Raw genomic sequence first — 12,471 nt, forward strand, 5'->3', positions numbered from 1 at the left:
GGCCCTAGAGCATCCCTCTTAGTCTCAGAAGGCGGCGCCTCCTCCTCCTAAGATGTGCCCCTTAGTTTCACATGGTGTTAAACAAGCTTCTCGAACTCGGTGGATCTTGAATACCAAACCCCGTCTTTCTAGCACCACACAGCTGTTTAAATCTCTGCTCAGCAATTTACCTTCCAGATGTTGCTTTTCCTTAAAGCCTCACCCTGTGCTTGCACAGTTTGGAGATGAAGCAAGAATTTGAGGCAAGTTGCTATGATGATACTGGGTGTCCCACCTCTGTGACTCATTTTCTCCAGAATTTCCTCTTCAGTGTCTAACCACAATGGCAGTCCTGATATGTGACATAGGTTTCCTCGTTTCATTAAGACTGCTGCTTTTTGGTTAAGCTCTATTCCTCCCTGAGTCCCACAGGAAGTCAGGAGTTCCCATGGGGGAAAAGCCAGGTCAATGTGCAGCTCATTCCATATGTGTGCTTCCCTTCTTTCGAGGATAGCATTCCTTCCTGTTTTCGCCTGTTTCTGGTTGTTCTTCAGTGCTTTCAAGTAGTTGATCTTCTCATTTTGTCCAGAGCTTATCATTCATTGTTCCTGGCAAATACACACTTCTCTGCCGTCGCTGGAACAGTAATGCTGGGTGTCATTCTTGAATATGTGATGGTTATTTCTCTAGAAGTTGTCTTGGAAGTAAGGAAAAATTACCATGGAATTGCATCAAAAACACATTTACCTGCCTTCTGAAGTTAGAAACCAACTCCCTGCTGTATAAGCATTCACAAATTTAATCCTCAAAACAGAAGGAATTTAGAATCAACCTGGGTTAGGGTTATAAGTGCTTAATATTAAAGCAATATAAAGTAAACCAGGGACCGGCGAGCTTTCTCTGTAACGGGAGTGATAGTAAATGTTTTAGTCTCTGGGTCATTACAGCCTCTGTTGCAGCCACTCACCTTGCTTTTGTAGCATGAAAGTAGAAGCAGGTGATATGGCGATGAATGCACCTGGTCAATAAAACTTTATTTACGTCACTGAAATGGGAATTTCGTGTTATTTTCTCAGGTCATGAAGTAAGTCCTTTTGAACTTATTTAACCATTTCAAAATATGAAAAACCACTCTAAGCTCACAGGTCATACAAAAAACGGGCCGCGGGCAGGGTGTGGCCCCAGGCTGTAGTTCACTGACCTCTGGAGTGAACCTGCAGGCAGTACTGTCAATTATTCTGTTTACCTCTTATTTTACCTGTGGGCCAAAATTGTTTGAATGACCAAACACACATAGGTTTTCACCTGCTTCCTTCTTTTAGCCTAATTGGTTCTGATATGTGAACATGCCTAGGAATTGCTTTGCAGAATTGTTTACACAAAACTATATATATCCTGTACTTCCTGGATGTCTGAGGGTTTTCAAGTATAATTCTGTCTGTGCACGATTTTTGCCTTACATTTGACCCTAGAACGTAACTCCATTGTACAAGCCTCTCTGGCCCAAGAAATCACTTTGACGGTTTTCAAGTTACTGCCTCTCTACTCCAAGTCCACCCTGCTTTGTCCTGCCTTGTGATACTGGAACTGGACCCTGTAAACATTTCTCCTTTGGCAGCTGGCCCAAGACCTACCTTGGAGGCTTTTTCAGGAGGTCCCTGGAGGAGGAAGACACTTCTCTTCCCATTTCCAGCGGGCTCTCACCTGCTTGTACCTGTAGCACGCGGTGACCAATTGCACTTGGGATTCCCAGGGGCATCCCTGCCACACACAGCATCCAGTTGGCTCCCCTGCATCCTGGCCGGCTGCCCAGCAAGTCACACAGAAGTCCCAGAAAGTTCCAGAAGGAAGCTTCCCAGAGAAATCTCAGGGCACCACACCCACAGGCAGTTTCCCAGGGAGTTAGTTCCACCAGTGCCCAAGAGAGGGGCCTCCTAGAAAGTTCTGCTGGCATCACCCCACGGGTGGTTTCCAGAGTTCTGCCACCACCCCAGGGAACAGCTTCCCTGCAACAGCGAATCTGGCGGCACCCCGGGGGCAACTTGCCAGTGGTTTCCACTAGCACCTCTAGAGGACGGGTCCCTGCTTGCCAGCCCCAGCTTGTGGCACCCCTGCGGACTCTGCCCCCTCCCCAGAGAGGCCTGGATCTCAGCCTCGGGGGGACTCTCTTCCAGGATTAGTTGCTCCCTCAGCCCTTGTGGTAGTTGATACTCCTGCTGCCTGTTACTTGTGTGTTGTCTAGAGTTCTCATTACCCCTTAGCAGTTCATCCTTGTTACTACGATTCTTTTTTTTTTTTTTTTTGGCTGCACCAAGTCTTAGTTGTAGCATGCAGGCTCTTAGTTATGGCACGTGGGATCTAGGTCCCTCACCAGGGATCGAACCAGGCCCCTCGCATTGGGAGCACAGAGTCTTAACCTCGGGACCACGAGAGAAGTCCCACTAATGATTCTTTCATTAAACTTTCCCTGTTCAAATTAATGTGTGGTTTCTGTGTCTTGACTAACCCTGATGAAAACAAACAAACAGTTTCAAAACTTTTGGAGTAGCAGCTGACCGGGGGGCTGGTCCCGAACCTGCCCAGTGCTGAGGGTCTTCCTACACAGTGACTGTCACTCGCAGACTGGATAGCAAATAATTTTCTTTCTTTTCTTTTCTTTTTTTTTTTTTTTTGGCTGCCCTGCTCGGCCTGCGGGATCTTAGTTCCCCAACCAGGGATGGGACCCGAGTCCTCTGCAGTGGAAGTGCAGAGTCCTAACCACTGGACCGCCAGGGAATTCCCAGCAAACAATTTTCTGTTACCATTTCCTCTGAACTACTAATATTTCCTTATATGTTGAATTATTTATTGTTTATCAATAGATTCATTTCAGAGATGATCACTATGTTATTTTATCCTGTTCATCCTAAATAGCCTGTTCTTTGTTGTGTTGTTTTTTTTTTAAATTAAAAGATCTTGTTTTGGACTTCCCTGGTAGCGCAGTGGTTAAGAATCCGCCTGCCAATGCAGGGGACACGGGTTCAAGCCCTGGTCCGGGAAGATCCCACATGTCCAAGAGCAGCTGGGCCTGTGCGCCACAACTACTGAGCCTGTGCTCTGGAGCCCATGAGCCACAACTACTGAGCCCGCATGCCACAACTACTGAAGCCCGCGCGCCTAGAGCCCATGCTCCGCAACAAGAGAAGCCACCACAGTGAGAAGCCCGCGCACCGCAACAAAGAGTAGCCCCCGCTCGCTGCAACTAGAGAAAGCCCGCGCGCAGCAACAAAGACCCAACGCAGCCAAAAATAAATAAATAAATTTATTTAAAAAAAAAAAAAAGATCTTGTTTTATGTCTATTCCTTTTTTTCTCCTTTTTCCTTTCAGTACCAGAAGCATGGACGTTAAGGAAACGTACAGTACAGATACTTGGATACTGACTTTGTACTGATCACTCGTTTACAGGCATTGCCAAAGGGCTGCAGGAGGTGAAACCCCCAGGCCCAGCCAACGGGATGCAGATTGATTCAGGAGAAACGGAAATACTCAGAAAAGCCGTCGAAGACTATTTCTGCTTTTGTTACGGTAAAGCTCACTTTAAGCATTAATTGTCTGAATAGTTCACTACAGAAGATGGTATTAGAAATCATTCTATCAGCGTGACTATTTAGACCGTCTCTAACGTTGGAAAAATCCACATTCACATCAAGGGAAGAGCCAGTTAAGTACCAGATCAAGTCTTCTTACGAAAGACCACTTGGTCTCTTCTGGTCCGTCGGAACCTCTGAATTCATCAGCCTTCAGTCTTTGCGGAGCCCCCTCCCCATGGCCATGCAGTTATTACAGACATTCATAGTTGGTTCACGCACCAGCCTCGTCCTCACTGGTCTCCCCACCTACCCACATCTTCCCACAGGCATGGAGACAGGGATTTTTTTTTTTAATACCCACACAGCGCTTTAAAAAGCTAGATAACAAGGAAGTCTGCAGGTGTTGTACTTGTGATAGAAGCACCTTAGCATCTTAGGGCCTGGATCATCATTCCTAGACAGCTGCAAACATCTGTGTGACCTGCAGGTCCCTGGGAGCATTTGGATTTGGGGGACTCCTCCGGCATAGGGGATCTTAGGGTCTCAGGCTACACTTCCATATGAGAAATGGAGCTCCAGCACCTCGGGGCTGGTCAGCCAGTGCAGAGAGACCGACACATCCCCAGGTGGACTCAGCTTTCTACAGGCAGGTTGGCCCAATCTGTACAGTGTGACACAGGGACAGTTCAGCTTTGGGCAGGGCTCTCATCCTCTTTGGCTGCAGCCTGAGTAACCTCAGGGTGTTCCCTGCAGCCCTGGGTGCACCAGGGTGAGCCCCCTGAATTGTGCAACCTCCAAGAGAATGGAGAAAAAGACCTATTATTTTCTTTCTTTTGGAAATAGATTATTTTTAGTTAATTAATTTACTTATTGAAATATAGTTGACTTACAATATTATATTAGTTTCAGGTGTACAACACAGTGATTCAATATTTTCTTTTTAATAAATTTATTTATTTTATTTATTTATTTTTGGCTGTGTTGGGTCTTCGTTGCTGCGCACGGGCTTTCTCTAGTTGTGAGTGGGAGCTACTCTTTGTTGCGGTGCGCGAGCTTCTCACTGCAGTGGCTTCTCTTGTTGCAGAGCACGGGCTCTAGGTGCGCGGGCTTCAGTAGTTGTGGCACGCGGCCTCAGTAGTTATGGCTCGCGGGCTCTAGAGCTCAGGCTCAGTAGTTGTGGCGCACGGGCTTAGTTGCTCCGCGGCATGTGGGATCATCCCGGACCAGGGCTCGAACCCGTGTCCCCTGCATTGGCAGGCGGATTCTTAACCACTGCGCCACCAGGGAAGCCCCTGTGATTCAATATTTTTATAGATTATGCAACCTATTATATTCTCTTATGTGAAGATTTAAAGGAAAACATTTTATACTTTTGGCCTTTTGGTCGGAAATTTTATTAACTTGAGATATAGAGGCATAGGACACTTTAGGCTTTTAATAAATTTCGGAACCAAATATCACCACCTGTGTTTATGACACTAAGTGAAATTGACTATCAGGAATTTACGCTCATATTGTTTAAAGACATCCTGCTGCTTCTTCTAGGCAAAGCCTTGGGGACGACAGCGATGGTGCCTGTTCCTTACGAGAAGATGCTGAGGGACCAGGCAGCCGTGGTGGTGCAGGGGCTCCCAGAAGGGGTCCCCTTTCAACACCCTGAGAACTATGACCTTGCAACCCTGAAGTGGATTTTGGAGAACAAGGCGGGGATTTCATTCCTTATCAACAGGTGATAGGCTCTACCCCCTCCTAACAGCTGATAAACTGACAGCTTAATTTCAGTTAGTTAATTCTGTCCCATTATGTTTAGAAGTTGGTTATTCAGATGTTTAATCTGCCCGTCTTGTGTGTTCATGTCAGGTAACAGTATTGGTTTTCTTGCAGACCCTTCCTGGGTCCCGTGAATCAGCTAGGTAAGTGACAGCTTCTCATACTTGGTGACTGCCCTTGACTGCTAAACCAGTTCTGCTTTTCTTAATTAAAATGCAAGTTTGGCACATTCTAAAGCTTGTTTCTGCTTTGTCTTTCCTGCATTGAGGAGGCCACCTCTGATCCCGGGGCCAGGGGTTGTGGTGATGTTTGCAGGGACTACAGCTCAGGGAAACACACATACCCAGCCTGAGAGCCGAGACGCCACCCTCCCGCCAGCTCGCATGCCCTCGGAGGGCAGGAGATCTACCTTGTCCGTGTGCACAGGAGTGTGAGGAGGCTGGAGTGACTTCCTGGTCTTTGAGCACCAACCACGGGCCAGGCGTTGTGGGATTCAGGAGTGGTCCGGGCTGTGTGACCGTTCCCATGCTTCTGAGATACATGGTCTGGGAGAAGGAAAGAGACTGTTCAGAGAACCAGGGGTGACCCGTGGAGGAAATCCCTGAGAGCCCCCGGAGGGGGTTAGAATTGTGTGGTCAGAAGAGCTCCCTGGAGGAGCTGGCCCCCAAGATAAGCAGGATCTCAATAGCTTGGTTCCCCCAGGAAGCCCATTCCATGTGGTCAGGCAGAAAGTTATGTGCAGGGTGTTTGAGACCATGTTTGGGAAACCAGGACCCCATCATAAGCTCCTCAACTGATGAAGGGACCAAAAAAGGAAATAGTAATTTTACCAGGAGCATTTAGAGATCCATCTATGCCCACTTCCTTATTTTCTCAGATTATTATTCTGGATCATAGTTGGAAACCTTGGGCCATAGCTGTTCATGAAAGACCAGGTCTAAAGAGGGTGTTATGCTGAGCCTATATAGGTACAGAAGCCAGGCGGCAGGGGTGGGTGGAGGGTCCTACTGTCCACATGGCCTACCTCGGGGTACAGAGGGCAATGGGACACTCCCGTGCGTGGGCTACTCACGGAGCAAGTATTTCTGGAGCAGTTGCGAGTCCCTGGGGTCCCCCAGCTCACATTAAAGGAGGGGCTGGAGGGTGAGGGGTGGCAGCTGACCAGGTGACTGTTGTCCCAGGTGGCTTGTATTGTCATTATAGAATCACGGTAATAGCTGCTGACACGTATTTTGTGATAGGCACTGTTCTAAGCACTTTGCATGTATTAATTAATCCTCACCCGACCACCATCTTGAGACGAGGAAACTGAGGCACGAGGAGGCTTAGTAACCTGCCGGAGGTCGCTCGGGCACAGGTCTGCTCCTTGGCCCCCGTTGTGCCCACACAGATGGCCCAGGCCCCGGGGGCTGCTTTGAGTTGCTCTCTCCTCCGCTGCTATTCCATGATGACCTAGAGCCAGGAATTCTGTTCTCTTTGTATTCGCTTTCCCTGTATGTGCCTTTGAATGTTGTCATATTTCAAGGTGCAGACAGGGGCTAGCGTGTGTCTTTTTACTCACACACAGGTGGGCCTGGGGTGGTAACAGATGCTGAGAGATCAGTGACATCACCAAGTGAAAGGTAAGGGAGAAATAAAAAATTAAGTCCACATCTAACCCAAATGTATTCGTTTTTAGGCTATGGAATGTCTTATTTTGTTACATATTCTTTATTCAAAAGGATGTTTGGGATTATAAGAATATATTCATTGACACCTTTAACTTTCTGAATAATTTGTTACAACATTAAAGTTGAGGTAGCTTTGCATTCAGTTTGATGGGGGGAGGGGAACCTATGATGGTGTGGAGATCTGGGGATTAGATTCAGTGTGTCCAGATGCCTTTGGGCAGTTCTCACCCTGCCCATCTTAACCAGCATTCCCTTCTCCTTTTAGCTGCGCCCCCATCAATGTGAAGACTGAACCCATGGAAGATTCTGGTATGTACACTGATGCTTGTAGAGTCAGGTGTTCAGCAGGTCACTATTTGACTCCTTTCTTTTGTTTTACTTAAAAATGGGACTTTCAGTAAACCAGGAATAGAGGGGAATTTCCTCAACTTGATAAAAAAAAATTTACAAAAAACCTACAGCTAATATCATATTTCATGCTGAGAAACTAGAATCTTTCCCACTAAGATCAGGAACGAGGCAAGGATGTCCCCTGTCATCACTCCCTTTCAACATCATACTGAAAGTCCTAGCTAATACAATAAGACAAGAAAAGGAAATATAAGGTATACGGATTGGGAATGACAAACTAAAACTGTCTTTAATTTGCAGATGATATATTGGTCCATATTTGGGTAGAAAATCCCAAAGAATCAACAAGATAATGGGGATAGGGCACTAATTAACCTCAACGGGGGCCTTATTTGCAGAATAATCATATTTTACTCAAATATCTAGAAAAAAAGCCTTCTAATTCAATAAATATTAGGTACTAAGATGTTATTAAGTAGATACATTTGTAGACAAAGTTATTATTTTAATTATATGGAAATTAGAACTTGACTGCTAAATGAGTAAAAAGTCTTGAATACACATTTGGAATATGAATTTGATTTATGAATAAAGCAGTGTTTTTATTTTCGGACATAGCTTATTTTATTGCTTTCTTACACTCTGTCATTTCTAAATGTTCTACAATAGACGTACATTACTATGACAAAGTATACTGGGGAAAAAAATCCCTCTTTGACGGTGAGAGTAGTTAACCCCCATCCCTGCTCTCCCACGCCTCAAAAAAAAAAAAAAAAAAAGGCATTAGAAGGAAAAATGTTAAAGGTTAAAAATAGAAAAAAAATTTTTTAACTCAAATGTTTAATCAAGGGATGGAAAAATATTGAAAGCATTAGAAGTAGAAACGTTAGAAAACCTAAAATAAACAAGCACATAAAACTGAAACTCAAACCTCAAAAAGATAAAGATGAACACAAGCTGACTATACGGGGTAAAATGAGAAGTTAATAATGTTTAGAAAAGCAACGTAGAAATAAGAAATAATTCCAAATGTAAAGTTAAAGTTAAATCTGAGATAATGTAAAAGAAAAATATTCAATATTAAGAAAAGATGGAGAGAGAAGGCGAAGAGAGATGTTACCTCCAGTGAAATGGAGGTCAGAGCACGAGCTTTGCTGAAGGTGTCAGGTGTGGTTTATGCTCAGCTGCCTCCCCAGTCCCTTGGGGCAGGGGTAGCCTGAATCCACCCTTGTCATACCCCAGGGTCACTCCTATCCACAGATAAACATGTGCTTGGTAGAAGCTCCACCTTAAATGTCAGCCTGAAAAATAAGAGTGCCTGTCCATTTTAGTTATTCTAGGTAAAACCAACACAAGTCAATGAAAAGGAGCCAAATATTTCAGCCAACAGAATTCAGCTGTGGCGTCTTCATCCCACTTACACATGACATGCCTTACACGCTTGCCCCTTTAATCTTAGCCTTGGGTGCGTTTCCAAGCTCAGATACATTCTGCCTGCATCTCTGTTGGTAACAGAGAATTTAAAACCCCCAAGCCACAGTCTCCTCTCAGAAACCGGGAAAACAAATGGGGTGGGAGTGAGGGGTTGTCAGCTCTCCCCGGGGGGGCCCTTTCAAGGATCCACAGCCCCACCACCTTCCCTTCCCTCCTCACCAGCTATTGGGTGGATGAGTGTCTCCCACCAGCCTTAAAATAGGCCTCTTTTGTTGAGGCCTCTCTTTGGAGATGTGATGCCCTATAAACAAGCTCCCTAATAATGTGACTTTCTACCATGGATTTCATGATACAAATTGCTTCCAGGTGCCTGCAGGCTTCTGTGAGCTGACCATCCATTGGCCTTATTTCCTTTGATGTTTGTGTAGCACTTGCTGCACAGAACGTTTAAATGGTTTTAACTTCTGAATTTCCCCCTCCCCCCTCATATTTTGAGGAAAGGCTGAAGCAATTCTGCATTCTGCACCGTCAAATCTGCTTTCAATTGCCTGCATTGAAAAGAAATTTTTCTCTCACAGCCCAGCTGTCACATATTTATCAAATGTTTGTACTTTAAAGTTTTACTATAAATTACAAAAGTTATACATGTTTTAAATAAAAATTCAGTGTAGTAAGTGGTAATAAGTAGTGTAATAAGTAGTAATAAGTAAAATTCCTCTTCACTCCTCCCCTCTCAAAGCTCCATCTCTCTTAAATCTCACTGCACCTCAAATTCCATCCCCATTTTAGGGGCAACAGCTCTTAGCCAATTTGTGGAAATTCTTTCAGATCACTTACAAACATGTAAAGAGCTTTTTTCTTTTTTATGCACAAGTAGACCTCCATTTGTGAGCTCTCCTTTAATCTTTCCATCAGACTACCTTTCTGTCCCACTTCTGAGCAATTTCCTCAACTTAATCTTCCATTTCACTGATATGGCCATCAGCCGTGTCCATTCTGTTCCTCAGTTTAACAAATTTTTCTTTTTGACAGTCACATTCGTTAATACCCAGTCTTACTATCCCTATGCCAACAGAGCTGTTAAAGGTTTTCAGACGACCTCCCCCGCCACAACTTGTAAATTAATGCTGAACGGTGAAATCCCAAGCTTGTCACAATTTTTGTTTTTGCTTCTGTTAACTTTCACAGTTAAATTATATGTATACTTCAGTATCAGTTATCTATTGCAGTATAAAAGAGCACCCCAGAACTTAGTGGCTTCAAACAATAATTTAGTCTTTCTTACAATTCTGTGTGTTGGCCAAGCCGTCCTTCTGGTCTGGGCTGGCCTCACTCCTGGGGCCGAGGCCTCAGCTGCCAGAGTTGGGCCTCCCTCTCCTCTTGGTCTCACATCCTCCAGGCTCATTCACATGGCAACTCTGTTCCAAAAACAGCAGACGCTGATGCACAAGCACTTTTCAAGCCTCTGCCTACATCCCACTGGCCAAAGCAAGTCACGTGGCCAGGCCCAGATTCAAAAGGTGGAGTAGTTTTCCACTTCTAGAAAATAGGAGTGGGAAAGTTACATTGCAAACAGGTGTATATACTGGGATGGAAGACATTTGTGGCCAATTTTTGCCATCTACTACACCTTTCCCTGATAAAGCCTTTTGGTTTAACCAATGTAGTTTCCCCAGGTTTTGAAATTCATTTTGTTGTAGTAAGTAAATTAAGATTATCTGTGCCAATTTGGGCCCCATTACAGCAGAATATTTGCAATATTTATATCGCATATAAATGCATGTACATATTCATCCATCTTGAAAGGGAAAATTTCCCCGAACCGGGAATTAGACCTCTTTCTCCTTCCCTTCTTTTCCTCCTTCCTTCCATCCATCTCTCCTCCCTTCCTTCTTTGCTTTATGTTGTTTTATTATTATTTTATATTTATATTTTTATATGGATAAACCATTTGTTCCTAGTGCATGAGCTACAAGTTCTTTTGCTGATTGCAGTGTTGCTGTGTTAATCCAAACAGAACCTGGAAGATATAATAGCCAGTCATATCTCTGTTTGTGAGTCTAGCCTAACACATAATTTTATAATTTCCATTGCATTCAAAGGCATTTCACCGAAAGCAACAGTTATGTCAGTCAAGAAAGAATCAGAAGATCCTAATTACTATGAATATAGTATGCAAGGTAATATCATTTTATAATAATTTTCTTCTTTAGAAGTTATCTGTGATGGAAACTTTTAATTAGCACCCATCTGAGAAACAGGAAAAGAGTCGTAAAGATCCATGTACATTTACCCAGGATCTAGCACAGTGCCATTAGGGTAAACAATTTTATAGTCATAAAATAGATTGTATTAATATTTAGCCTGAATCCACATGATTCTAGGCATCCGTGAATGTAAAGACATTTCAGGCTGCGTTTTACTAGAGTTTGTCTATTAAATATTATTTTGTATGTTCTAAAATATTCCCTCCTTAATTCTCTTCTGTCCAGTCTGTCCCCTAGGTTGCTGAGAAAATAGTAAGTGTTAAAAGAGATGGAGATGAGTTAAGAAATTCAAGTGCCTTTTCTTAATAGTTGTTTCATTGACAGCATACAAGTTCAACGGGGAGAAGACAATTGTTACCAAATACACAAACTTTCCAAACATGGCACAGGCGGGTGCTGTGTGCAGTTGGGTGGCTTGGTTCTCTACCCAAAGACCAAAATCCCGCTGGACCCCAGCGTGATGTCAGTTTGACGATATGGTACCATCATGTCGCTGTGACTGCCGTACGGTGTTCAGATTCTTTCTCCATCTTCCAGCTCCACTGGGAATGGAGACAGAGTGCAGGACGATTTGCAGTCACATCCTCAAACATTATCAGATCGGAAATGTTTCCTACAAAATCTTAACTTTGAAAATTTTTCTGCAGCATTACATAGCTCTGAAACTTTCACTAAAAAAATTGTTTCAAAAAATCTAAAGGCAGAGACCAGTGGAAGTTCTGTTGTAATTGCTCTGTCCTGGGCCAACCCCACCCCACCCCACCCCACCCCACCCTCGTCCGCCCCCGCCTGGCCTGTCCCTTGTGACCAGTCTCCTTCCCTCTGGGCAGAGGATCTCTTTTCAATCCATCCCACACACCCCACCCCAATCACATGCTCTTTGAAAACTGGGATCTCTCCCCGACTCACACTGCCTGTGGCTCCGCACCACCCGTAAAGTCCCAGTTTCCTTCCACGTTCCTCCTGCTCTTTCTGGTCTCCCCTCCTATTTCATCTGCCTCCGCAGCCATCACCCTCCCTGGGCTCTTCAGACACACAGCTCGGTCTGTGATTCCTTGAAAGTGCCCTGAATCCGCCTTCCACGGGGCTTTTATATAAGCTGATCCCTCCCTGTGACTCCCTTCCTGCCCTGCAGACCACTGAGGAGCTCCCCCGCTTCTTTCTGGGCACAGTCAGAATCTCAACTCCTGCAGGGGGCTTCCAGCGTTTAGTGTGACCTGCCGTGTGCTATCTATGCTTTTGCCAGGCCTCCCTCAGCTAGTGGCAGGAAACACAGCATCTTACTCCTGCCCTGGAGCCCCAAGCCCGGGCTTTCTACATACTGAGCACTCAGATGTGCTTGCTGAGTTGAATGTGACCCTCATGAAGAATCAGTGTCACATTTGTTTCTAAATTACTGTTGTTTTGAACAAACTACTTTTTTTAAGATT

At 44.7% G+C, this 12,471-nt stretch overlaps 1 protein-coding gene across 1 annotated transcript in view; it reads left to right on the top strand.

Annotated features, from left to right (window-relative positions):
- LOC137750008 (general transcription factor II-I repeat domain-containing protein 2) overlaps positions 1 to 12,471 on the top strand; it is a 54,269-nt gene that overhangs the window by 23,117 nt on the left and 18,681 nt on the right. The window contains exons 4-9 of the mRNA XM_068524300.1: positions 3,425 to 3,544; positions 5,095 to 5,278; positions 5,434 to 5,462; positions 6,887 to 6,941; positions 7,255 to 7,298; positions 10,877 to 10,954. Of these exons, the coding sequence (XP_068380401.1) occupies positions 3,425 to 3,544; positions 5,095 to 5,278; positions 5,434 to 5,462; positions 6,887 to 6,941; positions 7,255 to 7,298; positions 10,877 to 10,954 (510 nt within the window). The remainder of the gene's footprint in view (positions 1 to 3,424; positions 3,545 to 5,094; positions 5,279 to 5,433; positions 5,463 to 6,886; positions 6,942 to 7,254; positions 7,299 to 10,876; positions 10,955 to 12,471) is intronic.

This window comes from Eschrichtius robustus, chromosome 16 (genome assembly GCF_028021215.1).
Source record: "Eschrichtius robustus isolate mEscRob2 chromosome 16, mEscRob2.pri, whole genome shotgun sequence".
Classification (NCBI taxonomy): Eukaryota; Metazoa; Chordata; class Mammalia; order Artiodactyla; family Eschrichtiidae; genus Eschrichtius; species Eschrichtius robustus.